The sequence below is a fragment of the Salvelinus namaycush genome, chromosome 38 (assembly GCF_016432855.1).
Source record: "Salvelinus namaycush isolate Seneca chromosome 38, SaNama_1.0, whole genome shotgun sequence".
NCBI lineage: Eukaryota > Metazoa > Chordata > Actinopteri > Salmoniformes > Salmonidae > Salvelinus > Salvelinus namaycush.
In genome coordinates, this window is record NC_052344.1 from 4,518,010 (window position 1) to 4,543,115 (window position 25,106).

Below are 25,106 nucleotides of genomic sequence, written 5' to 3' on the forward strand. Positions count from 1 at the left end.
AGTGATTTCATTTCTCCTTTCAGCCTCCACAGGAGCCTTTATTTGATCTCATATTCCTGAGTTTAACTGCCTCAAACCAGCCGGCCTCAGTTTATTTTCATTTGGAAAAACATTTTCTGTTGGAGAGGAGGTGGAGGGGGTGGTTGTGGCGTATATTGCGGAACTGCATGGTTCTGTATTGAATGTAAGTGTCCCCTTTACAGAGCGACTTTTCACTCTATTGGATTGTTGGAAACCAAACTTTTAATCCCTCCCCCTTTTCTGACAGAGAAAGAAGCTTGATTGGTGTGTTTTGCCACACTCACAATTTAATCCCTATCTCCTGCCTCTTTCCCTCCCTCACTTCCTCCCTTGTGAATGCAGAGTTTTAGCAGTCTACCTGATAAAAAATGTTACATTACACAAAAGTTTCCAGACAAGCAACTACTGTACCATCATTGAGTAAATTCTTTGAGACGGTTGACCAGAAGTTGAACATCAGGTGCGGTAAAATAGAGAGAGCTGGCCCAGCATCTCAGTTCCAGAACCTCAGGTGTGTGTTTTCCCCAGCTTGAGTGAAGAGCTTATTATGAACCAAGACTCAACAGAGCTGGCATCCCACCAGCTTGCATGTCCACTCTGACCCGCTGGCCTTTTACACAACCCCCCCCCCCCCCCATGCCATGGGCCTCCACAGATGTCCAGCTGGAGTAGCTCTCTCCCTTTCCCTAGGGCTGGGTGATATGGCCAAAATATTATATCACGTTTTTTTTTTTTTTATTGGACGGTATGACGGTATTTGACTGTATTTTTAGTTTTTGAATAATAAAAGTTCTAAAAGATCCTAGGGTGGCAACACATCTCCATTCTGATTGTTTTATGCTGTTCAATTCAACTTCAACCAAAACAAATATCAGCACTTTTATAATTTCTGCATTTCCTGCACTCAATTGCAGTGGTGGAAAAAGTACCCAATTGTCATACTTGAGTTGAAGTAAAGATACGCTAATAGAAAATTACTGAAGTAAAAGTGAAAGTCACCCAGTAAAATTCCACTTGAGTAAAAGTCTAAAAGTATTTGGTTTTATATATACTTAAGTATCAAAAGTAAAAGTATAAATAATTTTAAATTCCTTATATTAAGCAAACCAGATGGCACCATTTTCTTGTTTTATTTATTTATGGATAGCCAGGGGCACACCCCAACACTCAGACATAATTTACAAACAAAGCATTTCTGTTTAGTGAGTCCTCCGATGACCAGGGATGTTCTCTTGACAAGTGCGTGACTTGGACCATTTTCCTGTCCTGCTAAGCATTCAAAATGTAACGAGTACTTTTAGGTGTCAGGGAAAATGCATGGAGTAAAAAGTACAGCATTTTCTTTAGGAATGTAGTTATGTAAAAGTAGTCAAAAATAAAAGCACTAAAGTAAAGTACAGATACCAAAAAAAACGACTTAAGTAGTACTTGAAAGTATTTTTACTTAAGTACTTTAAACCACTGCTCAATTGAGAGAATCTCCACACTGCCACGTAGGGCTGCACGATATGGGCAAATCATCTAGGACGTATTTTTAACCAAATAATGCAATTGCGATTTGACTTGCCAATTAGAGCAAAACTGTTGGAATCATGGAAATAGAATGACTATTCTAATTATATAGTTAGAATATAATAGTGGGCACTTTGAATACAGTGTTGTTTGAGATGACAACGAATTAAAATGCCAGGGAGGAGTTATTTTGGCGGTAGGAACAAAAAGTGTTGATAAGTGTTTCCTAGGGGACCCTATAATCTTTGGCTACATTGCATGTTTTCTCTTAGCTACATCATGTAGCTAACATATTCTTGTTTTGCATATTCCTCTTTGATTTAGAAGATACTGTTGCACAAACAACATGCTGGTTTAGGTCCACACCATCACTGGTATTATCAGGCTGTTTTAGCTAGCTACGTTTGGTCTTACTCAGTACATTTATTAGCTAGCTATTAGCGTTAGCTGCTAACAATTAGCGTCTCCATAGATTTAGGGCAACTTGCTAAAAAAAGACAAACTAGCTGATGTAAGAAACACAAACGAATAGTGTCATTATAGAACGCTAGTGGATTTATATTAAGAAGCAAAGTGGAAAACAGCATTGTTGTTGTCATTAACATTGTTGCATGTGCTGCATTGACCATGCAGACTGAATGCAAGTGTCTTGTGGTCGAGGAACAACAAATGTGCTCCTTGAGTGACAGGGGGCGTGGCTAGGTCTGTAATGGAAGGATTGGAGAGAGATGACTCAAGTAGCGAAGTAAACTACAACAATTGACATTACACAAGGCGTATCACATTTAACAAACCAAACATTCAAATACCGGTATAGAAGGTAAAGTAAAAACCCAAACCGGTCCCTGCGTCAATACCGGTGGTATACTGTCCAACCCTACCTGACTCTTGCTCTCTCTGTACCTCCCTCTCATTCCCTCCTTCCCTTCATCTCCAGAAAGCATCATTCTCTGCCTGCAACACCTACGTCTTCTTTAAGCCTAGACTGATGACAGCACGATGAAAACATTTTTTAGCAAGAAGTGCAGTTTCAGAGCCCAGAACTCCCACTCTCCTGAACAGTTCCCCTTTTTTATTTGGGTAGCCTCCACTGGGCTCCGCTCCATGGTGAGAATTACCTCCAGATGTAATTCCTATCCCAAATTAGTGGCTAGTAAAAATTACGTTTAAATTAGCGGCGGTGTGGAGAACGGTTAAGTTTGAAATTTCCATATAATGAGTTTATTATTCTTTGGCGAGATGCCATTTTTCCTGGATTTATTTCAGTTTTCTTTTATGTAATTGGTGTCTGGTTGAATGGTATTACTGTCATGAATGGATGTCGTCTGTGTGTCAGTGGTAACTCAGACAGTGAGGTAAGTGTTCAGGAGGAGCTTCAGTACCAGACAGGACAGATCTATGTACCACTAAACGGCTGCTGATAGCACTGGCCTTTTGAACACTATCTAATCTACTGTCTATACACTGAGTGTACAAAACATTAGGAACACCTTCATTTTGAGTTGGATCGTGTTTTGCCGTCAGAACAGCCTCAATTCGTCGGGGAATGGACTCTACAAGGTGTCGAAAGTGTTCCACAAGGATGCTGGCCCATGTTGAGTCCAATGCTTCCCAAAGTTGTCTCAAGTTGGCTGCATTGGGTGGTGGACCATTCTTGATACACACGGAAACTGTTGAGTGTGAAAAACCCAGAAACGTTGCAGTTCTTGACACACTCACCTGGCACCTACTACCATACAACGTTCAAAGGCACTTAAATCTTTAGTCTTGCTCATTCACCCTCTGAATGGCACACATACGCAATCCATGTCTCAAGGCTTAAAAATACTTATTTAACCTGTCTCCTCCCCTTCATCTACACTGATTGAAGTGGATTTAACAAGTGAAATCAATATGGGATCATAGCTTTCACCTGGATTCACCTGGTCGGTCTGTGTCATGGAAAGAGCAGGTGTTCCTAATGTTTTGTACACTCAGTGTATCTATGTTCTCAAACTATCTTATCATAACTCCACTATATGGAATCTACAATGTCACCTGGTACCTGAAAATGTATAGCCAGGATGTTATTGACATAGTAGAAGCAGTTTGTGGTGTGTTAAAATACTGGTGCTGTGGTCTTTTGAATTTCATTGGACTTTGTCTTAACTCTTATTCTACCAGTGTAGCTATGGTTATGGGAAGACTATGGGAATCCATGAGATCCTCAGCACACGGTGTATGAATGTCAGAAATGGCTTTCCTATTTATCGTTAACAGGAAATACACCTGTGGAAGCGGCTATTGTATGAATCCTTAACCGTTCTCTTTCATCTATCTGATGACACCTTGCCGGCAAGGAACATTAAAATCCAATATCCATGTATTTTTCTATATTATCATATTGCAGCCTTTACAATATGATAATATCTACGGTGAAAAAAGTGGAAGATGTCTGCAATGCAATGCTACTAGACTTTCATCTGACTCCAATCTGCTGTATAATAGGTAAACTGCTGTGAGGTGCACTTATTTGTTTAAATTTACCCACAAAGCCAAGCCTTTGATTTTATCAACGCGTCTAATTCAAATACGTCTTTTGAAGAAAACCTCAATTTTAACGGGAGAGAGGAGCGCAGAAGAGCCAATTTAACCTAGAGTGTCTGTCGCATTCTCCCCCAGTTTTTCTGTTTGAAGTGCCTGGTCAGCTTGAACTGTCTGACTTCTGTCATTTTGATCTCTTTTATTTTTGTTCTCTGCTGCAGCAGTAACGTATATACTTCAGTTCCCCTGCCTGCAGCTGGGGGCTGGTGGAAGGGAAGAGAAGGGAAGGGGTGCAGCTAGGCAGGCAGGTATCATTAAGCAGTGAGAGGAGAGAGAGAGCTGAAGCCAGTGGAACGGCGCCGAGTGAGTGCTATACGTGGCTTCTCGTGGCGCATGTTGATATTTCTGTCCGGTTTATTTTCAATAGGAACTAAAGGCTGGGCAGTTCCACCTCTAGCTGCTTATTCGGCCTGTTGATATTGAGTCAAGCAAACACTCACTCTGGGATGTCCTGTTGGGCACCGGGCCAAAGTCGCAAATGGAAGTCAAATGAGAGACTCCTGTGTAGGGAGGGAGGGAGCCTAAAGAAAGGCAAGCAGCCAGCCTAGAGGGTTTAGGGTTGGTGAGCTGCCCAGTGACCACCAGTTTAAACTGTTCACTTAGCAGCTCCTATTTAACTACTGGATGGAAGTGGCATACTGTAAATCTTGATTAATACTCTCAGTCGCTGTGAATCTGAATTTTACTTTTTTCTCAATAGGGCTGCTTGGCTCAGTCGGGGCTGGCTCCTGCTTCTTTTTGTAGATGAATGACTGATTAAAAACATATTCTTGCTGTTGTGACTGTGGCAGTCTCTCCCTTTCTCCCACTTCTCCCTTCATCTGAAATATCTATGCAAATGTGTTTGGACACTATCATTATCGGCTACTTAATATGGATTTCATTAGGGATCGTTCTAAGCAAGGCACAGGGAAGTTGCCATGGATACTCCAGTTGCTTAAGTACAGTATATTCAAATGTTCAGCCTCTAATATAATTACTGAGCTCTAATGGTCCATTATGGCCACACTGAACTTGTTGTGGGGAGAAAAATGAAAAGGCTTAAGATCATTATGTCTTGTTAGTGTGTTTGTGTGTTCATAAACTATAACTGTGTTACTCAGTTTTGCTTTTGGAAACGTATCATAGTGACATTTATTTTTTATTTTATTTAACCTTTATTTAACTAGGCAAGACAGTTAAGAACAAATTCTTATTGACAATGACGGCCTACCTCGGCCAAACTCTAAACCGGACGCCACTGGGCCAATTGTGCGCTGCCCTATGGGACTCCCAATCACGGCCGGTTGTTATACAGCCTGGAATCGAACCAAGGTCTGTAGTGACGCCTCTAGCCTTGAGATGCTGTGCCTTGGACCGCTGTGCCGCTTGGGAGCCCCAAAACCTAAACAACATGAAGGTGGTCTGTTTTTAAATATACTAATAGGAATGTTCATTCTATTGAAATACTGCAGGTGTCTGTCTGTATGTAGTCCAACTGCCAGTAACAGTGCAGTGTGTTTGGTGTTGAGAGGTAGAGTATATTCAGCTGTTCACTGCATATTGTAGCTCTGGTCTGGTCTAGTTTAAATGGGAGGAGAGAGGAGGAGTGAATTCAAGTGGATAACCCTCCATGCAAAGTGAACATCATGGCATTTGGGCAAAGGGCTGAAACAAATACACACTCTCCCAGTCACTGCACACACAAGCCATAGGGCAGGGATCATAAACTAGATTCAGCCACAGGCCGATTTCTTCTTCAGTGGCTGGTCGGGTAGCAGGAACATAATTACAAATAATTTGTAGACTGCAAGAAGCCCAAACAGATATAATATTTGACTAAAACATAATCATTTCAAACCTTGCTTACATTTGTATATGATCACGTGTCTCTCTATTATGCGTGGGAATACTTGGGAACAGATTTCCAAAATTAAAATCACTTGGAGCTGTTCATGGTATTTCTACAGTCTTTTATGTCCAGCAATGAAAATTCTAACTCAGAATACTTGGGGGGCCAAATAAAACCACCCGCAGGCCAAATTCGGCCTGTGTGCCCCCAGTTGGGGAACCCTGCCATAGGGTCTCTCTTTCTATCTTTCCCTCTCTCGCTCTCTCTCTCTCCGTCTCCCTTTCTCTCTCTCTCTCTCTCTCTATCTCTCTCTCTCTCTCTCTCTCTCTCTCTCTCTCTCTCTCTCTCTCTCTCTCTCTCTCTCTACTCCAGACTCATTCTATTGCTGGGCTCCTTTTTAATGCATTTTTCAAACGCAGCACCTCTAAGTGGCAGTTCCACACCAGTGTTTTCCCCTTCCTCTTAATTCCCATTTGTTTCAGCGTTGAAGTGTTTTGGCCATAATAAATCATTCTAATGGTGGGTAAGGTGAAAGAGGCTCTGGGTATCTCTGTGTCAGCCCTGAGCCCAAGCTGCTGCCTGTGAGACTGACTAGCCCAATGACGCTAGTGGTGATGGTGGTGGCGGAAGCCATGGTCTCAGTCTCCAGTGTGGAAGTGTGGCATGTAGAGATGAGGCTCTTGACACTGTCTGATGGCCCCGGGCAACACGCTTTGTGTCTGCTTTAATTGGAAATTAATAGTTCGAGGGTTGCTATGGAAATGATGCCATCGCTCAGAGATAGAAACCTACACCACCACTGCAACTGCCGTAGTTATTACCATCCCCCACCCCGGCACTACCCTCCTCTCTACCCCCCTGCTACCCATGTCTCTTCTTCTGCCACGGTGAAGAGACGATGGTGGCGTTGTTTGTTGACCTTGGTGGTGTGAAGGCCTAGAAGAAAATACAGGCAGAAAACATACAGTGAAGTGTTAGTGATGCACAATGTCTTGTTGTTCTCCGGCTGACAATGTCAAGGAGGGTGGCTGGGTGGCTTTTCAAGGCCCAGAGGACTGTCTTGTGTTTATCTTCCAAGTGGTTTATGGGGTGTTGAAGGAGCATTATAGCCACATAGCTCAACGTGTTGAAAGTAAAATGGGTGTAATTGCTCGGCCTAATGTTTGTGCTTAAAGCAATTTAGACCTTGTATAGCTAGCTGTTTCTCAGGCACAACTCCCCCTTGATCTTGTTTAGTGTTTACCGCGCTGCTTCAGACAGTGAAGGCAAATGGAAATGCTAAATCTTTTTGGCCGCTGTTGCTTTTTTAATAAGGATATCCAGACAGCTAAAATCTGCTGGTTGGTATATAATGTGCTATTCAGAGCCTGTGAACTCATGCAAACACACCGCTCCGAGCTGTGAGTTCAAGTGGTCTTATACCCCGAGTTAGAGGCTAGATCTTTTACTAAATACATCTGTCATGCCTGCCTTGGGTGCATCTCACTGAACATGAAAGACCTTGCTCCGCATACTCTCACTGTCAGTGAATTTGTGTCTGTTTATCTTTGTTTATGCTGTAAGAATAGTTTGTTGAATTTTATGAGTACACATTCATCCAGCAGACTTCAACACACATGCACTTACGCCTGTGCGCGCGCACACACACACACACTAGCACACACACTTGTGGGGACACGTGTGTTTCTGCTCTGGCGGAGCCTGTGTGAGTTGTATCAACCCTTTCCTCCACATCAGCCTCTCCTCCTCTTGTTTCAGTGGTGTCTACACAAACACAGCCAGCCAGACGAAGCCTAGGATTGAATCTCACAAGTCCATGTGGCGTTGTGAGCTGGTAGCAGATGGACTTGCTTTTGCATCTGCTGTGTGCAGACTGGGCTTTGTACTGTTCTCCTGGGGGAGACCGAGGCTTTCTTCCCTGCTAGTAGATTCCTGTCTGCTGGAGCAGCTAAGGAAAACATCTGTGGCATGCAGGAGAGAGAGCGGAGAGAGAGAGAAAGGAGAGGGAGAGCGAGAGAGAGAGAGAGAGAGAAAGGAGAGAGAGAGAGAAAGGAGAGGGAGAGAGAGAGAGAGAGAGAGACAAAAAAAAGTGAAAATTGACAAACAGCATTAGCTCAAAATGTTCCGTCTCGTTTCTGCCGGCATGTGTTGTTCACAGTACAGCAAATATGTCAATACATCACAGTCAGACTGGCGACGCTGTAGCTGGCAGACAGAGGGGACGGTTGTTCTTTGGCTCCAATTAACCATTGTTAAATGATGAAATGCACTGTGCAAAATACTTGAGGCATAATGGGCATCTGTAAAGACAAATGTGTCTTTTGTGAAGTGGTTGCAAAGGTTTGTCTGATGCGGATGGAGGAAAAGCTGTGAAAAGCTTCTCTGCTGTTCTCCCCCCCCCCCCCCCCTCTCCCCTCCGCTCGAATACTTCCTCTGTAAAGAGGTCTTTTTGAGTTTCGCCAGGCTTACAGCACATTGTTGCATACTTGCCCTAAAAAGGGAAGACAGAGGTATATTTATCAGAGTCGTGAGAGCTGCATGGCAGAAGAGGCCGACGCTCTTCTGTGACTGGTGTCTTCCTGAGAAAGGAAGTGAGAAAAGCACTCACTGTTTGTAGATCACGCCTGGTCCGCTCCTGAACCTTTGTCACTCCTCACGCTTGCTATGCAGAAAGAAAAAAAAAATCGCCCCCCCCCCCCCCACGTACCCCCTCCCACCCCCCTGCCAAATCCTACCTCCCCCTACCCTTGCAATCAAACCGTTGATTTTTGTGTACGATTGGTCCTCGGGTGCCAAAACAATCAGAGGGGATGCTTGATTTGTTTTAATTAACCAGAAGTGCAATGGCTCTTGGACGTGACCGGGCAGAGGTGCTCTGTCACAGTGGTGTCATTACTGCTGTAAATACCTCTTTGATGATGTCTTTGACAGTTAGCGTCAGCTAGTTTTTTACATTTTTTTCTTTCCTCCTTTTTTTCTCTCGTTCCCCCTCTCCCTGAAGCTGTTTTCTACCAGTGGCATTTTTCCCCCCTTGATGCGCCGTTGTTAACGCTCCGAGGCTTCTAAGAATACCTTCAAATGCCTCTTACCCGGGGGAGTGGAGCTCTCTCTTGTCATTGTTTAAAAGGTAGGCTACTTTCTCTCTCTGCTTACGTTATTAGCAGTTTGTATCGATGATTTGTGTTTGTGAACAGATCTGTGTGTAGTGGTTGTTTTGTGTGGTGTGGTCAGAGGGCAGTTATCCAGTAATAGATAGAGCGACGTGTCTAATTGTTTTTAAGAGCTCTACTACTCTCTCTCTCTCCCGGAGCACAGCACACAGAGCCGAGGCTACAGGCTGCTCCAATCGCTCTCCCACTAATCCTATTCTGCCTGTTTCGACATCGACACAGAGACGGAGACGCTGAGAAAGGCACTGAGCTGTGCTAGAATATAGCCAGGCACACATACCTCTCTCCCAGGGTGTCCGGAAATGCTCCCTTTCAGCTGCGGTTCTCCCTCAGCCGGTTAGTTAGTCCCCCTCGACGTGCCGCCAGGTAGGGATGCAGGCTGTGCCGGCGAGAGCTGAGGTAGCTCGCTCGTGTGTGTGTGTGTGTGTGTGTGTGTGTGTGTGTGTGTGTGTGTGTGTGTGTGTGTGAGAGAGAGAGAAGGAGAGCTCCTGCAAGTAGCAGATGTGCGTTGAGAGAGAGCGGTGTGAGAGAGAGTTGCCTGGCAAGCGTGCAGACGAGGCCCGAGGGGAGACCCGGCTCGCATCCTGTGAGGAGTCAGACACTCTACATGTACGCGTGTAAAGGTCCCCCCCACACACACACGCTGCACTCACTCACTCACTCACTTACCCTCTCACTCACTAGCCAAAAGCAGCGGTTAAAAAAAAACACCAAAAAATAGTTTTTGAAGGTCACTCTCAGATCAGACACCGAGCCGTAATAATTGTAATGTCTTTCAAATGCAATAAAAAAGGAGAATGAAATGATAAGTAGTCTTTTCAAGTAATTGTGATATATTTCATCAGCGGTCGGCAGGCCGGGTGTATGATGGTCTAATTATTTCCTGCGTGTCAGGAGAGAGAAGGCGCTGTGTCTAGGCTATAAATTTCCATTTTGGGCACTTTTTTTACTCCCTCTCTCTGCCTGAGAAGGCAGGCAGCAGCCCCCCTCTCTCCCTCCCTCTCTCTCTCTCTCTCTCTCTTTCTGATCCCATTGGGCCTGTCCGAGAGGGGCTGCCTGTTGGTAATTGCCCGGTGACAACTGGAAATGATAGAATAATTGTCAGGAAGACCGTTTTTTAATGGGCGATGGGGTGATTTAAGTATGCATGAACAGGGCTTCGAGAGAGGCCGGGAAGAGCAGTGGCGGCGTTGTCTTGTTTATGATGCGAGCCTCTATAAACACAGTTGGAGTGGTGAGAAAAGATAGAAGCCCCTCTCCCCCTGTGACACCCCAGTCTGCTCCTCACCACTGCAAACAACCCCAACTGCTTTCCTTCTCTGGCCACCAGACACTGTCTCTTGACACTACTCCTCACCTTCAGGTAATAAAGCCAAGCAGCTCCAACTTCATCCATCCTTTCTCATCCTGCTCTCCACGCACCTCTCTCTCTCTGCTCTCTGTGCCGCTCACCTCTCGCTGTATTACTGGCTATGTTTTATCGGCAGGGAGGCGGGCTACTCATCCAGTATTTGGCTAGCTGCTGTACTTTGGCTCGGATTGTGTTCTGTGTGTGTCTGTGGGCTGTGCGTTCATGTGCTGGTGGTTAATTGCTCTTGATGAATGAATGGTTGGGCTGGTGATTAGTGTTTGTCTGTGGATGTGAACATGCTGCTTTTTCGGAGCTCTTAGCCGTCTTAGTTTTGTGTCGGCTTCTTTATTTGATGTGTGCACTTTAGACTGCTGTTTAGGATGTTGTGTTGATGTGGAGTTTACTGTGTTACTAATGTGAAAATTATTGATCATAAAAATCAAGAGGTGAAAGTAATGTTTTTTTCCCGGATGAGATTTTACTGGTGGTGATGAAATAAAAAGGGGTTACCCGCCACCGTGATTCTTTATAAGCGAATAAAGATCAAATATACATGAGTTGCAGATATTTGTTTTACTAGGGTGAGTCTTTTATTTTGAGTTATTTAGTTAAAAATTGTAAGTAAGGATCCCAAACTTTATAGGGCATATCTCAGAACAGCATATCCATATAGAGCAAAGCCCTTAAGAAAGGAGGGAGAGGGAGGGTCACAAAAATTATAAGCGGGCGAAATACTAATTATCTTTATCAAAGGCGGGTGAATAATTTGTTTACTTAAATATTCATGACATGGAGTAAAGCATGGTATTGGGCTGTTGTGAGCATATTATTAACATTTCATAGGTCTTTGTGCTGGAATGCGGATAGGCTTCCTCTTCATAATTTAATACCCAGATGCATAATGAGCTATGTGATTAGTTCACGTGGAGAATTGGCCCAACTCCATTTTGAAGGCAGATAATTTACATTGTTCTCCAGAGTCCTGAATATAATAGGTTATTTAGTGCAATAAAATTAAATGTTACACATTTTATATTTCAGCTTACAAATCCCCCTGGCGATATTCTGTTTTGGAGCTTTTTTCCTGTCTCCGTTTTCTTTCTTTCTCTATCTCTCTCTCTCTCTCTCTCTTTGTGTCTCTCAGAAACAATGAATTTTAAAATTGTTTAAGTAAAACACATGTTTACCTACATGTTTTATTTAGAATGCACCGTGGCCAATTAACACTGTTCATTAGCAGAACTGGGTATTTGTTTTGAAAGTTTAACCAATCACTTTGTTATGCTAATTGTGATGTAATTTAATTTGAGTCCCGTAATGATGATGCCGCTATTATCCACATAAATGATGCAGTTAAGCAGCACCACGCTCATTTGCATGTGCTTGAAGGGGAGAGCTGAAACGAGGAGGCTCCTGTATCACTTTGCTGTAATTTTCCACCTCTGTTCACACCTGCCCTTTGGGTCGTCCCGGGCTGTCGTTGGCTATTGATGATCAGCGCTTTTATCCGTTTTTTTACTAATGACAAAAGAGGGTGCCAGCTGATTCCTAGAATTGTAGGACGTGGAAATTAAATAATTGAAAAAAATGCTAATTATTCATCAATGGACGTATCAAACATTAAGTGAAGTCTCGGTAGAAACGATTGATTTGTGTTTTTTTTTTCTTTTTTGGGGGGGGGGGGGGGGGGAGTACCTCCTTGAATTTTACATTTGCACATCAAAGTGGATCGTTTGTTGGGCGAGAGCTTAATTTTGTATCTGTTGATTCCATAATCTATGGTTTAGACATTATGCAGGTGGAGCTATAGTGATTGGCTGGCTGTGTTTAAATGGAAAGTAGCTGTAGATGGTACTGTAGTAGCTATAGCGGGGAGTATTTTTCAAATCAATTCCTAAAATCCTGAGAGGGGCAGGAGTGATTTCCGTTTGGAGACCTCCAGCTGGCTGCTTGGTGTGTGACTAAGCAACGGTTAAAGACTCCCTTTTATCTGTTTTGTCCAGGGTTAGACTGGTCATTTTCTTCTGAAAATATGATTTTTCTCCTGACCAATCTCCCCTGTTATGGACCTAATTGGTTACATAAATCTTGTCCCGGTATGAATGAGAAATGTTGTGGTCTTGTCAAGTGTAATCTTCACCCTTATTTACCAATTCATTAAGATCTATCGATGCAGGACTGGTGAGGGGGAATGACAACATAAATCAGGCCGGGGACATAATGACCCTAATCAGCCAGAAATAACTGGAAACGTCACAATGAGCTATGTCTCTGTATCACTCTGGCTGGATCCCTCTCTCCTCGCTGCAGCTCTGCCCGCTGTCCCTCTGTTCGCTTTACCGTCATTAGCTCCTCTGTTCCCCCCTCACCTTCCCTCAGAAGAAGCCGTAGGCACCTCTCTGTTGCTTGCATCAGTCAGGAAGTCCATCTCACAGCTTGTTTTATCTCGGGCCCCAGCAACAAAAGTAGACCATGTCACAACAGATAATCACATCAGAACAATGCAATGAGAGATTAAATATGCGTCGGAGGAGTTGGGTAAATAGTCCCTGGTAGATAGATGGACGTACAGGTTTCCAGCCACCGAAGAAAGTTCTTTCTTCCCTGCTTCACAACGCTGCTGCTTCCTCTCTGTAGATATGATTGGAGCAGACAATGGGGCCTTCTCTTTTATAGGTCAATTACTCGTTATTAGGTGGGCTAAGTTAATTAATGGGAATTTCCCAAAATGCAAACGAGGGCCTAGCTTGATGAGCTTTCGTCACTGTGCTTGTGGTCGCCCACTTTGGTGCCACCTCCTCCTCCTCCTCCTCCTCCTCGCAGAAGGAGGTGCTTGATGGGTAAAATGTAAATGATATGGGAAGAGCTTAAGAGGAGAACGTACGCACTAACCACACATAAGGACTTAGATTCTCCTCCTCCCATCAATGCTCTGCTACTGTGTATTACAGACCCAGAGGCAGAAAGAGAGAGAAGACACTCTCCATACACAGACAGGTGTAAATCTCCATTGACCTCCGGAAACCTAAAGAATGTAATGGATTTTAATCTCAGATATAATTAAAGACCAAGTTGAATATTTATTTACTTTTTTTTTTACTTTTTATTTATTATCATTGATTTATATAGAGTGTTTTCATATTTAAGGTTATTTGTAACCATTTGGATAATTAACTGGAATCGTTAGCCATTGTTTTGTATATTTAAGCACACTGTCTTAATGGAGAATGAAACTGTAGAGTAAGACACTGTGTAATATGAATTATTTAAATGTACTTTAGGACATTTAGTACAATGTAGGCTTCCTTGGTTACGGTGGCAGAATACACACACACACACACACACACACACACACACACACACACACACACACACACACACACACACACGCTCCCAGACACTTACACACACTTGCGTACTCTCCCCTTCTTTCTGTCTCGTCTTCTTAATGTAAACAGAACAGAATTAAGTTCTGAACAATCTCTGCACAGAATGACTGGGAACGACTATTTCTTGTCAGCTAAAATGATGAATTGAAATATGACTGAGGTTTTCTGAGCATAGTCTCATTGTGCTGCCGATAATGACGTGTGATACCGTTTCAGAGAATAATGTTAATCCTAAAAAAGCTAAGTCTATTATTCCTTCATATTCATCCCTTTTTCATTTTTTCCAACCCCTGATTTTGTAAATATGATTTCTCCCCCTAAAGCAATCTCATCTTCTCGTTCCGTTGTGAGTCACTTTGAAATCCCTTTATCTGAAAGAGAAACCCTTACCATTATCCACAGGGTTTTTAGAAATAGTCATTAATGCTCTTTATGGTGTCCCTTCAGTGCCAAAAAGGAAGCGTTTGTTTTCGGAAGCGGCTAGGTCTGCTCTGGCTTGGCTATACTTAATCTCCAATAGTGTAACTGTGTTGAACAGAACTTTACCAGTGGCTGTTCTCTCCCTGATCGTGTCTCACTGCTTAGGGCTCCGGGAGAGGTAGCAATAAACCACGGTGACTTCCTTGGGCTGCGAGGAGCGAGAGCTTTGCTTGCGAATTACACCTCAAGTACAAACAATCATCTCGGTCATAATTTTAGGGTTGATGTAAGCAACGAGCTGAGTGGTAACGTTCAAATGAAATAAAACTTGTTTTATTTCTTTTTTTAGATTGGTATTTCAACTCAGGGTTGGCGTTATCGTGTTGTAAGTACCAGCTCAAAGCCAGTGCTTTAAGTGGGTGATATCTGGCATTTTGATTTATTAAGCAATCTTAAGTGTTAAATATTTGAGCATAGCCAGGGCCCGGCACTTCTTTATTTTGAATGGGTTGTAACTTATGGCAATGATTAATTAATTTCACTGGAGCACAGAATTTGTGATTATTTTAAGTGGTATCCATATCTTGACTTGGTCTGAACTGAAGGAGCCAACAGACGGTGAAATGTAATTTTGTATTATTTTTTCCAGTGAATGTAAGAATTCCAACTACCTGAACTGTGAACTGATAATGAATAGACTTCTTGGATCACAGAGTTAGTGGTCACGTTTGGTTTCTGAAATAGTCATCAGGCTTCTTCAGACTGGAGTGCTGTTTCATATACAGTATCATGCAGGCACAGTGAGAATGGATCTGTGTTCCTGAATGCAGAAAGACACTGCAGAGTGGAATCCTGAACACTCAGGCTGTTTGAATCCTGGACAAATCTCAAATTACACCCTTTCCCCTATAGTGCACTACGAAGCAGTGCACTATATAGGGAACATGCACTATATAGCTGAACATGCAGCATATGTGACACCCTGCCACCTCAGTTCAATTTTGGGGCAGATAGAGACCTTTATGTGTCAAATAGGGGACAGTATAACACAGTACATCTAGATAGATGGCCAGTGTTGTGTGTTTGGTACTTGATGAAGAGGGAGACATGTTAGTTAATGAGGAAACATTAGGTGCTGTTAGAGAAAGGTGTGTGTGTGTGTGTGTGTGTGTGTGTGTGTGTGTGTGTGTGTGTGTGTGTGTGTGTGTGTGTGTGTGTGTGTGTGTGTGTGTGTGTGTGTGTGTGTGTGTGTGTGTGTGTGTGTGTGTGTGTGTGTGTGTGTGTGATTTGTCTCTGTCCTCCCACATCAGTAGTCTCACTACAAATTCACAAAATCTCAGCCCTGAATGCGTTGTCAGGATTCTGTCTGGTATTCTTCACCTGATGGAAAAGACAGATTTGCACGGCGTAAGATTCATGAGCAAACATTTACTCAGCCGGAGAGGAATAGCAAGCAAGGTACCGTTACAGGGGGAATTAGACACAAAGAGAAGTGACTTTAAACATTCGCAAATAGTGTGTCTCTCGCACTGTATCTAAAATGATTCTCATTCTATCAGACCCCATAATAGGAACGTTGAAGTCATCCGTGATCTTTGACCCGCAGACGGATAAAATAAAGAGTTCCGTTTTCTCTCACTATCTCCCCTTAAACACTTTGTATGACTATTATTTTCCCTCCCTAGCTGTGCACCTATAGTATTACCAGTAAATTACGCTGGCAATAACAGTCTGTGTCTGTGTAACTGATTCATATAATATGTGGTCTGGTACTCCTCATTGGAAGACTATGGCTTGAGGAAATGGCGTCAAATAGCTGGTGTGTTAAAATGCAGGACACTACCAATTTAAGGGATGTCAAACACACAGACAAGGCAGACGTCCCTGAGACTTATTCACTCACTCATGCACTGTTCAACTCCACCATAGCCCATAGACTCTGGATAGCGCTAGTCCAGTAAATATTGTTACTAAGGGTGGAGGGCTGGATGCTTCCGGCCCAGTTGTTTCTAGGACAAGCTGATCCCAGGGCGGACTGGTTGGTACCCCCGAGGGGTGTAGAACATGGGGGAAGACCTGCGATGGACATACACACATGTACGCCCAATGCACGCACGCACACACACACACACACACACACACACACACACGACACACACACCAATACACACGTACCCTCTGGTGCCATGCGTTGTCACCATCCATCTCTCTCAATGTGTACAGTGAGCCCTGACACTCTGCCAGTCACCCAGTCACCGCCACAGTCAGATCCTCTCTCTGTGGTCTGCAGCCAGGGTGGATCTAATTGACATTCTAATTGGCAGATTTGAATGCTGCCTTTAGATGGCTAATTAATTTGTCTCACCGCTGTCATTAAGGTTAAAGCACCATCTGATCTCTCGGAATATGATTAGCATATATCTGCATTGTCATTATCATCGGTTAGACACATGCAGGGATTTTTGTGGAGGAGGGAGAAATTATACCGTTGTCATGATTAAGATGGATATTGTATTAATATTTTGCATTTCCTTGATTTAAGTGACAATATGATTCTCCCTTGTTTCTCGTTTAAGCAACATTTGATTGGTGAGAGAGGTTTCTTTCTCTTAACCAAATTTCTCATTCCAATTCTGTATTTTTAAATATTTACAAATAATTTTCAAGTGAATTACATATAGTAAATTGAACCTGTCTTGTGGGTTAATAAACATCTAATTGGTTTCATTTAAAAATCCCCCATTTTAAGTTGAGTTAGGTAATGCTTCTCATTGTATTAACATGTCATTAAAATATGCTTATTTTTCCCTCATATATCTTCAAGTTTTCCTCGCATCCATCGCCCTTCCCCAAAAATATCCATTAGAATGTTCATAAAACCCTAGTAAAGGCAATCGGGCAGTGTTTCTCTGAATATTTTAAACATTGGGCATGTAAAATGTATGCCTAATTTGAATACTTATTAGTCGCCTGATCTCGGCTGCTGCTTTGTGTTTCTTGGGCTGAGATTCATCACTGGTTTGGGTGTCACACATTATGCTGGTCTTACCCTCTCACTATGTCCTTCTCCTCCCTCTCTCCCTCTCTCTCTGTGTCTCTCTCTCTGTGTCTCTCTCTCTGTGTCTCTCTCTCTCTGTGTCTCTCTCTCTCTCTCTCTCCCTCTCTCTCTCTCTCTCCCTCTCTCTCTCTCTCTGTGTCTCTCTCTCTCTGTGTCTCTCTCTCTCTCTCTCTCTCTCTCTCTCTCTCTCTCTCTCTCTCTCTCTCTCTCTCTCTCTCTCTATTTATTGGCATGGGAAACACAAGTGAAGTAGATAATATACAAACGTGAAATAAACAATAAAAATGAACAGTAAACATTACACTCACAGAAGTTCCAAAAGAATAAAGACATTACAAATGTCATATAATGTATATATACAGTGTTGTAACGATGTACAAATCTGTACAAATTCTTTCTCTCTCTCTCTTTCTCTCTTTATTTATCATGCTCTCTTCTTCTCTCTGCCCCCCTCTCAGGCTCTCTCCTTTTCTGTCTCTCGCTGCCCCCCCCTCCTTCTCTCCCTCCCTCTGTCTCGCTCTCACCACTAATGTAGCTGTGCCCTGTTTTAACAGGGGGTGTTTGTTCATAAGCACGTCTTGTTCACTGCTTATTTACTGTGGCCGGAGCAGCTGTCACCCTGCTCTGTGTAACTCCCGCTCCTGTTTGTTCTGCCTGTATCCTGTTTATCCTGCACCCTGGACATCCTTTAAAGACTGTCTGCTGTTAGCTGGCTTTGTGGCTGGGTCTGCCCCTCATCACACAGTTACACAGCCTGGCCCTGTCATCCTAATGGCATTTACTGATGTGAGAATGCGGTTATGTTAGAAGCAGAATCTGTTTTGTTACCTGAACTGTGAATTGATAACGAATTGGCGTCCGAGTTGGTGGTCACGTTTGGTGTCTGAAATAGTTATCAGGCTCTTGAAGACCAGAGTGCTGCTGTTTCATATACAGTGAGCTCCAAAAGTATTGGGACAGTGACACATTATTTGGTGTTTGGCTCTGTACTCCAGTACTTTGAATTTTAAATGATACAGTGACGCACAAATATCGTAACCCCAAGACATGCTTACCTCTCATCATTATTCACGATTCATCCAGGACTATCTGTAATCATGGTAGCATCCACATTCATGTAGATGTGGTTAGAAACATATTCTATTCTTATTAACAGTAAAAGTGACTCCAAAATGACACAATACATGATTTACCATTCATTTCTTTTGGGCACAAAATAATCTGAAACACAACTAAAACAAGCAGCATCCCACATGCTTGATGTAATCATTGTGTGTTAGGAATATGGGACCAACCTTCGACTACTTTAATACACATATAAGTGAATTTGTTCCAATGCTTTTGGTTCCCTAAAATTGGGGGACGATGTACAAAAAGTGCTGTAATTTCTAAACAGTTCACCCGATATGGATGAAAATACCCTCAAATGAAATCTGACAGTCTGCACTTTAACCGCATAGTCATTGTATCATTTCAAATCCAAAGTGCTGGGAGTACAGAGCCAAAACCACAACAAAATTCACTGTCCCAATACTTTTGGAGCTCATTGCATCATACATGGAGATGGGATCTGTGTTTAGACTCAAGAAAGAGACACTGCAGAGTGGCATACAGTCTATGGTCAAATCTCAAATGACACCCCATCGTGCCACCTCGGTAGTCAGATTGGGGGCATTGTAACCTGTATGTGTCCCATAATTGACAGTATAACAGAGGAAATCTATATTCCCACCAGATAGAGATGGCCAGTGTTGTGTGTTTGCTACATGATGAAGAGGGAGACATGTTAGTTAATGAGGAAACATTAGGTGCTGTTTGAGTATCCCTACTAAGGTCAATGTGTAGTGTGTGTATGTTTGTGTGTGTGTGTGTGTTTGTTTGTTTATGTGCTTGTGCATGCTTGTGTCTGTGTATGTGTGTGCACTGTGCATGAGCACGTACGTTTGTGCACGGACATGCATGTATATATGTGAGTGAGTGAGTGAGTGAGTGAGTGAGTCAGTGAGTGTGTTTAGCATTTCATTATCAGCATTATCTCTCAGTTCAAAATCAGTCATGGTACAGGATGCTTTGAATCAAAACTTAGTATTAATTGCTCAGCCTATGCATGTGACACAATTGGTGTATTTCATTTCAGAAGGGAGGAGGGCTGTACTGTACCACCACAGATATAAGAAGGGATATTATTTGAATATGAATAACCATACATAACGATTTGAAATATCATTATTGCATACAGACTATATTAATGGTATAGACATTATATTTTATTGAAGGGAAAGTGAAATATGAATCACCCAAAATTATACATTTGAATTATTAGGTACTACCTTAATGAATATGCTAATTATGGAGAGGCTGTCAAATAGAGAAGCCCCATCAGAGTGGTATTAGAGATGCAGAACACACCTCGAACAGTGTGTTGTGTTGGGCCAGTCACTGTGATTCGACTTATTTTATTTATTGTGAGGATTTTCACTGATCCTGGGCAGGACTCCTCATTGCTCCTACCAAGGTACAGAGCATTTATGCAGGGGAAATGATTTTTTTTTTTAAATGGATTACAGGAGAGGAGGTAATATGCATAATTTATGCTGTTTTTAGCATAATCATTAGTGATATTCGTGATATTTTCTGCTTCTTTTCTCTCCTTCGTCTCAGCTTTTCATATCTAATAGATGCTGGTGAAATTAGTTCAATATCTTACATTTATTTGCCCATGGACCAGTTTAATTGTGTCCCGTGGAGAACAGCAGTAAATGTTTTAAATGTCACCAAAATAAATGAATATTTGAGGTTTGATTAAAAAAGAAAGAGAAAAAAATTGAGCCAATATGTGACATATGAGCTTTTTCTCTATGGAAGCCTCGGAGGCACATTTTATTTAGACACAGCTCAGGGAGAAGAAGCCTATTATATCATTTATCACCGGGTGATACCATGTGATTTGGACCTCCCCTCCCACCTCCTCCTCCTCCTCTACCACATTTTAATTTTGCATGATTAGCTGTGCGTCATTAAGCAACTTTGTTCATGCGAGACTCGCACTAAAATCCTGACAGAATCAAGACGGGGAATAGTTTAGGAGGGTCTGTGTGTGCCTAGACAGGGTGAGGGTATATCAAGGAGTGAGTGAGCATGTCAAAAAAAAAAAAATGCGTGTGTGAGCATGTGTGTGTCTGACTGTGTGTGTATTTGTATATATTTTTATATGTCCGTTATAAAAAGTTTTTTTTTTTTTTTTTTAAATATACAATCATAAATTTGTCCGATACACACCTATTCCCAACATGGGCGTAGTGCAGCAGAGGCCCTATTTGTGCCTAAATTATAGTGATTAAAACACCTATCACGTTTAGACTCTACACCTCCTTTACAAAGAGACCGAGAAGACACGCATCTCTTTGTATTGCTTCATTTACACAATGAATGCATAATTCCTCCTGCATCACCCCCCTCCCCCTCTTAAATGCTTTCATTTGCAGAGGTAATAATGGAAGCTTTAAAGAAAAAAAAAACACCCCCAAAAAAAGAGGGGGGAAAAATGAAAAGAGGAGAAAAGGGTTGTAACAAGAGCCTTAACTGGTGCCTCTTGATCACTTCTAGGTTTTAAGTCATGATGCAGGAGTCGGCCACAGAGACAATAAGCAACAGTTCAATGAGTCAAAATGGAATGAGCAGCCTGAGCAGCCTATGCAGCCAATTAGATGCTGGCAGTAGAGATGGAAGATCAAGCGGTGACACGAGCAGCGAAGTAAGCACAGTCGAGCTGCTGCATCTCCAACAACAGCAGGTAAGTTGTGTTTCTCCTGCACATCACAATGCTCTAACTGCTAGCACAGGGCTTATACTGATAGGAGAGGCACACTTTTTTTTGGAGATGACACTGTTTATTTAGTATAGAAATAAGGTTGTGTTTTTATTTTATGGATTTTTTTTGTGTGTTTATGACTGTTTTTATTGATAGTTGTTTATTGTGTGGTTGGGCATTTATGTGTTTGATTTTGACATGTTGCTGTTGAGGACTACTTGTCTAGAGGTTGTGTAGTTGTTGCTGGTGTTTTAGTGTGTTTTTGTTGATATTTGTGTGTTGAGAGCACACTTCAGCTGAGGCCATGTGAGTGTGTGTGTGAGAGAGGGAGCGACGTACAAAGCCGGCTGGCGCTGCCGTTGTGTGTGTGTGCGCCCTGTGTGTGGGTTTGAGCGCCGTGGCTCAGCTGTAGCCACCAGAGGGCCTCCTAACTCGGTCCTATAGCCGTCCACTCTACTCTGCCACAGCCCCTGGAGGCAAACCTTTGACCGGGGCACACTTCTGCATGCTCTCTGTTCTGACTGCGGTCTCTCATCTGGCCTGTGGAATTAACAAAGAATTCATACATTTTTTTTGTGTCAATGTTTAGTGCGTTTTTATAAAATGTTCTGTTGATTTTATTGATTGCTGTGGGATATTTAAATGTGACTGGGGCTGTTGTGTGGGAGCTGTGAGAGTCAGACACTGTTGGGGAGAGGAGTCAAGTGCTCATGTCTTTTCATGGAGAATGATGGCTTTGACAGTTTGCCAAAAGAGCAGCGGTAGAGGTCGGGCTGTGCTTAGGGGGCCCCTCGCCGCGGGTTTGGAACTATGCGTGATGCTTCGATGTATGGAACCCTGCGAGTGTGTGTTTGTGTGTGTTGTCTAATTGTAACTGTGTTATTTTTTTGTTGCTTTGAGGATGTTTCTATATTTTTTACATGTGTGAGTTTGTGTCTGTGTGTGTCCATGTTAGTGTGTGTGTACACACATGCTGGTGGAGGCAGCTGAAGCCCTGTGGTTAAGTCGTGCCTGTGTGTGTGTGTGTGTGTGTGCGTGTGTGTGTGTGTGTGTGTGTGTGTGTGTGTGTGTGTGTGTGTGTGTGTGTGTGTGTGTGTGTGTGTGTGTGTGTGTGTGTGTGTGTGTCGGATTGGTGGGTGGGTGGGGGTGGGGGGGGGGGGTGCAGCCAGTGTAGCAGAATGAAGCATGTCCTGCAGTCCTCCCCCGGCCCTCCTACACCCCGCCTAACCCCCTGCCCCAGCCCTGCACCACCCCCGATGCTCCAGCTGGTGATTACAACAGCATCACGACACCATCGCCTCACCTCCTATTCATCATCACACTGCCTGTCTCTCTCCCTGCAGACGGCTGATTGGGGTCAGTTCTCTCCTTCTCTCATTATTCTTTTATGTTCTAACCTGTCCTACTGTGGAGGACTGCAGATACATACTCACTGTATATCTCACCATAGGCCTATATCGTACTATAGGAACCTGTGTGCACAGGGCTAGAAATCTCTTTGCTCTAATTCACTAGTCTCGGGAGTGTGGTGGAGTGGAGGTGCTGGGACACATTTATTACAAATAAGTCAAAATAGTAGAAATAATAGTCATCTATTTTTTATTTTTTATTTCACTGCCATTTTACATACTTACTATTATATATTTTTAAAATATATGATTATTATATTATAATGATGTATTATGTTATTATTTCACAAGGACAATTTTTTCCGAACACTTAAATCGCTTAAATCTAAAACGCACACCTAAGGCAACGAGAACAGATCTTCTAACTTTAGTCCGAAACTCATTTACTGACAAAGGAAGTCGAAGCCATAAAAGAGAGCCACGGAGGGAAAGAGCAATGTAAGCATAAAGTATCTAGTTAAGTCGTTGAGACGGACACATTGTGAAGGGGAAATGTGGAGGGATGTGACAATCTTCTCCTGTAAAGAGCAGCTTTATTTCTGTGGCGAGACAGACACATTGAAATGAGTGGTACAGCTAACAGGTCTCCCGAGGCTTTTTAAACAGAGTCCCTGTGCTGTTAACTTCACACACTTCCTGTTCTGGGCGCTGGGCTCACATCACTCTCCCTCTGGTCTGGTCTGTCTGTATGGAGAGGATACCTCTACCTTGGTTAGCATTGGTTAGCATAAGCTTACAGTTGTTTATGAGTGGTTAGTGGATTGGTATAAAGGGTTGTTGTGTGTGTGTGTGTGTGTGTGTGTGTGTGTGTGTGTGTGTGTGTGTGTGTGTGTGTGTGTGTGTGTGTGTGTGTGTGTGTGTGTGTGTGTGTGTGTGTGTGTGTGTGTGTGTGTGTGTGTGTGTTTTAACGTGATTTAGGTATGCGCTGATTTTCATCCATACTTACAGCATGGATTATACTATAGTGTATGTACATGCAAATGCTTATCTAAGTGTATTCCAGCACTTTGAAGAGAGCCTGGGTTTAATTTTCTGACATACAGTATTTGGAATGACATTGAGTGTTCCAGTGGGCATAAAGGGAGCTGATAGAATCTCCCCTCTCTCATCATGGTGCTAGAGAGGATGGTTAATAAGCACTGATGAATTCTCCACTGTCCCTTTGGGTTCAGCTGTTCCACAGTCATCGCAACACACCACCTCCAGCTATAATTAGAAAGATGCCATTTCAGCGTGTTGATTTCCTTGAAGGACGCAAATCAGCATGTACACGAGAGCTTTTTAACTTTTTTGGGCCAAAAGAAGGGGAGAGAAAAAAAATTGGGATTTACGTGTGTACATTTATTTTTATTTTTTTACTTTTCTTCCCCGATCAAAAAACAAGATAGCCTTCAGATGATTTCCATGCTTGCGTTTGCATTAATATGAAGGGATTAAAAGACATTTCACTAAACAGGTGGATCGCTAAGGTCAAAGTCATTGCCACGTAGTAGGCCTTCCTGAATAATAAATACGTCCGTGTCACAATTGAATTTCAAGCACACATTATGTCATCCTCTCATCACCATATTCCCAAGGTCTCCCCTAAATAGGCCTAATTTGATTTCAGATTGTAGATTAGATGTCCTGTGTATCTGATTGCAATTTGCCAGTTAGACCCAGGTAGCCACACACTGATACATGTTACATACAGCCTAATTACTATGCAAAACCATGATGATAAAAGCACTCAGAAATGATTTCATGTTTTTTCCCCCCTTTAATTAAATCAATCTATAAGGCTGCGGCCGTACAAATGTATTAATATGTGATAAAAACGAGTATACATGGTGCTCTGCATTGATCTGCTGGATCCATACCATAATGTTCTTTAACGGAGCGGTTAGTTGATTACAGTGGCCTATAATCTATATGGCCCTTATCAGGAGAATGGATGACTGAATATTTATTTTATTCAGATGAACTGTCCTGTTATGTACGGAGGCCAGATCCATTCATCTCAGCTCTTAGTCCCCTGGCAGTCCCATACCAGTTTATCTGTCACCAGTACCTGATGCTCTGCAAAGGAAAGGATTCCAACCTTTCTCAATGGATTTAATGGCTTTATTGAGATAAATCACTCTTGTTTGAGCTATTTAAAGTTGTGCATTTCCATATTTGTGAAATGTTTATTTAGCCAATTGTAAAAAATTAAAAAATTAAATTTAAAAAAAATCCCATAACACAAAACAACACAAGATGTCTTTTCACATCTGTGGTTCCGTCTGCTGTTCCAGTGCTACTGTGTTTGTGAACATGCGTATGTGTGTTATATACATTATGGGAACGTCAACACGTTCCTTACTGAGAACAGAGTTTAAACAGCCACTTAGTGTGTCTGGCCTCGGCTTGTTGGTTTTCACAAGTAAACACTCTCCGTCTCCTGCCACAATACTAATGACAGAGAGCTCCCCCATCAGCACCTAACACCTCTCTCGCTCTCTCTCTCTCTCTCTGTGTGTGTGTGTGTGTGTGTGTGTGTGTGTGTGTGTGTGTGTGTGTGTGTGTGTGT

The 25,106-nt window shown here is 42.7% G+C and overlaps 1 protein-coding gene across 6 annotated transcripts in view; it reads left to right on the top strand.

The window, feature by feature from the left end:
- Positions 1-25,106, top strand: part of LOC120032302 (forkhead box protein P2-like) — a 115,684-nt gene that overhangs the window by 31,500 nt on the left and 59,078 nt on the right. For 3 of the 6 annotated variants that reach the window (XM_038978333.1, XM_038978331.1, XM_038978332.1), the window contains exon 4: positions 20,942-21,128. The exons of the other annotated variants lie outside the window; for them this stretch is intronic. In XM_038978333.1, the coding sequence (XP_038834261.1) occupies positions 20,952-21,128 (177 nt within the window). In that variant the 5' untranslated portion in view covers positions 20,942-20,951. The remainder of the gene's footprint in view (positions 1-20,941; positions 21,129-25,106) is intronic. 6 annotated transcript variants of the gene reach the window in all.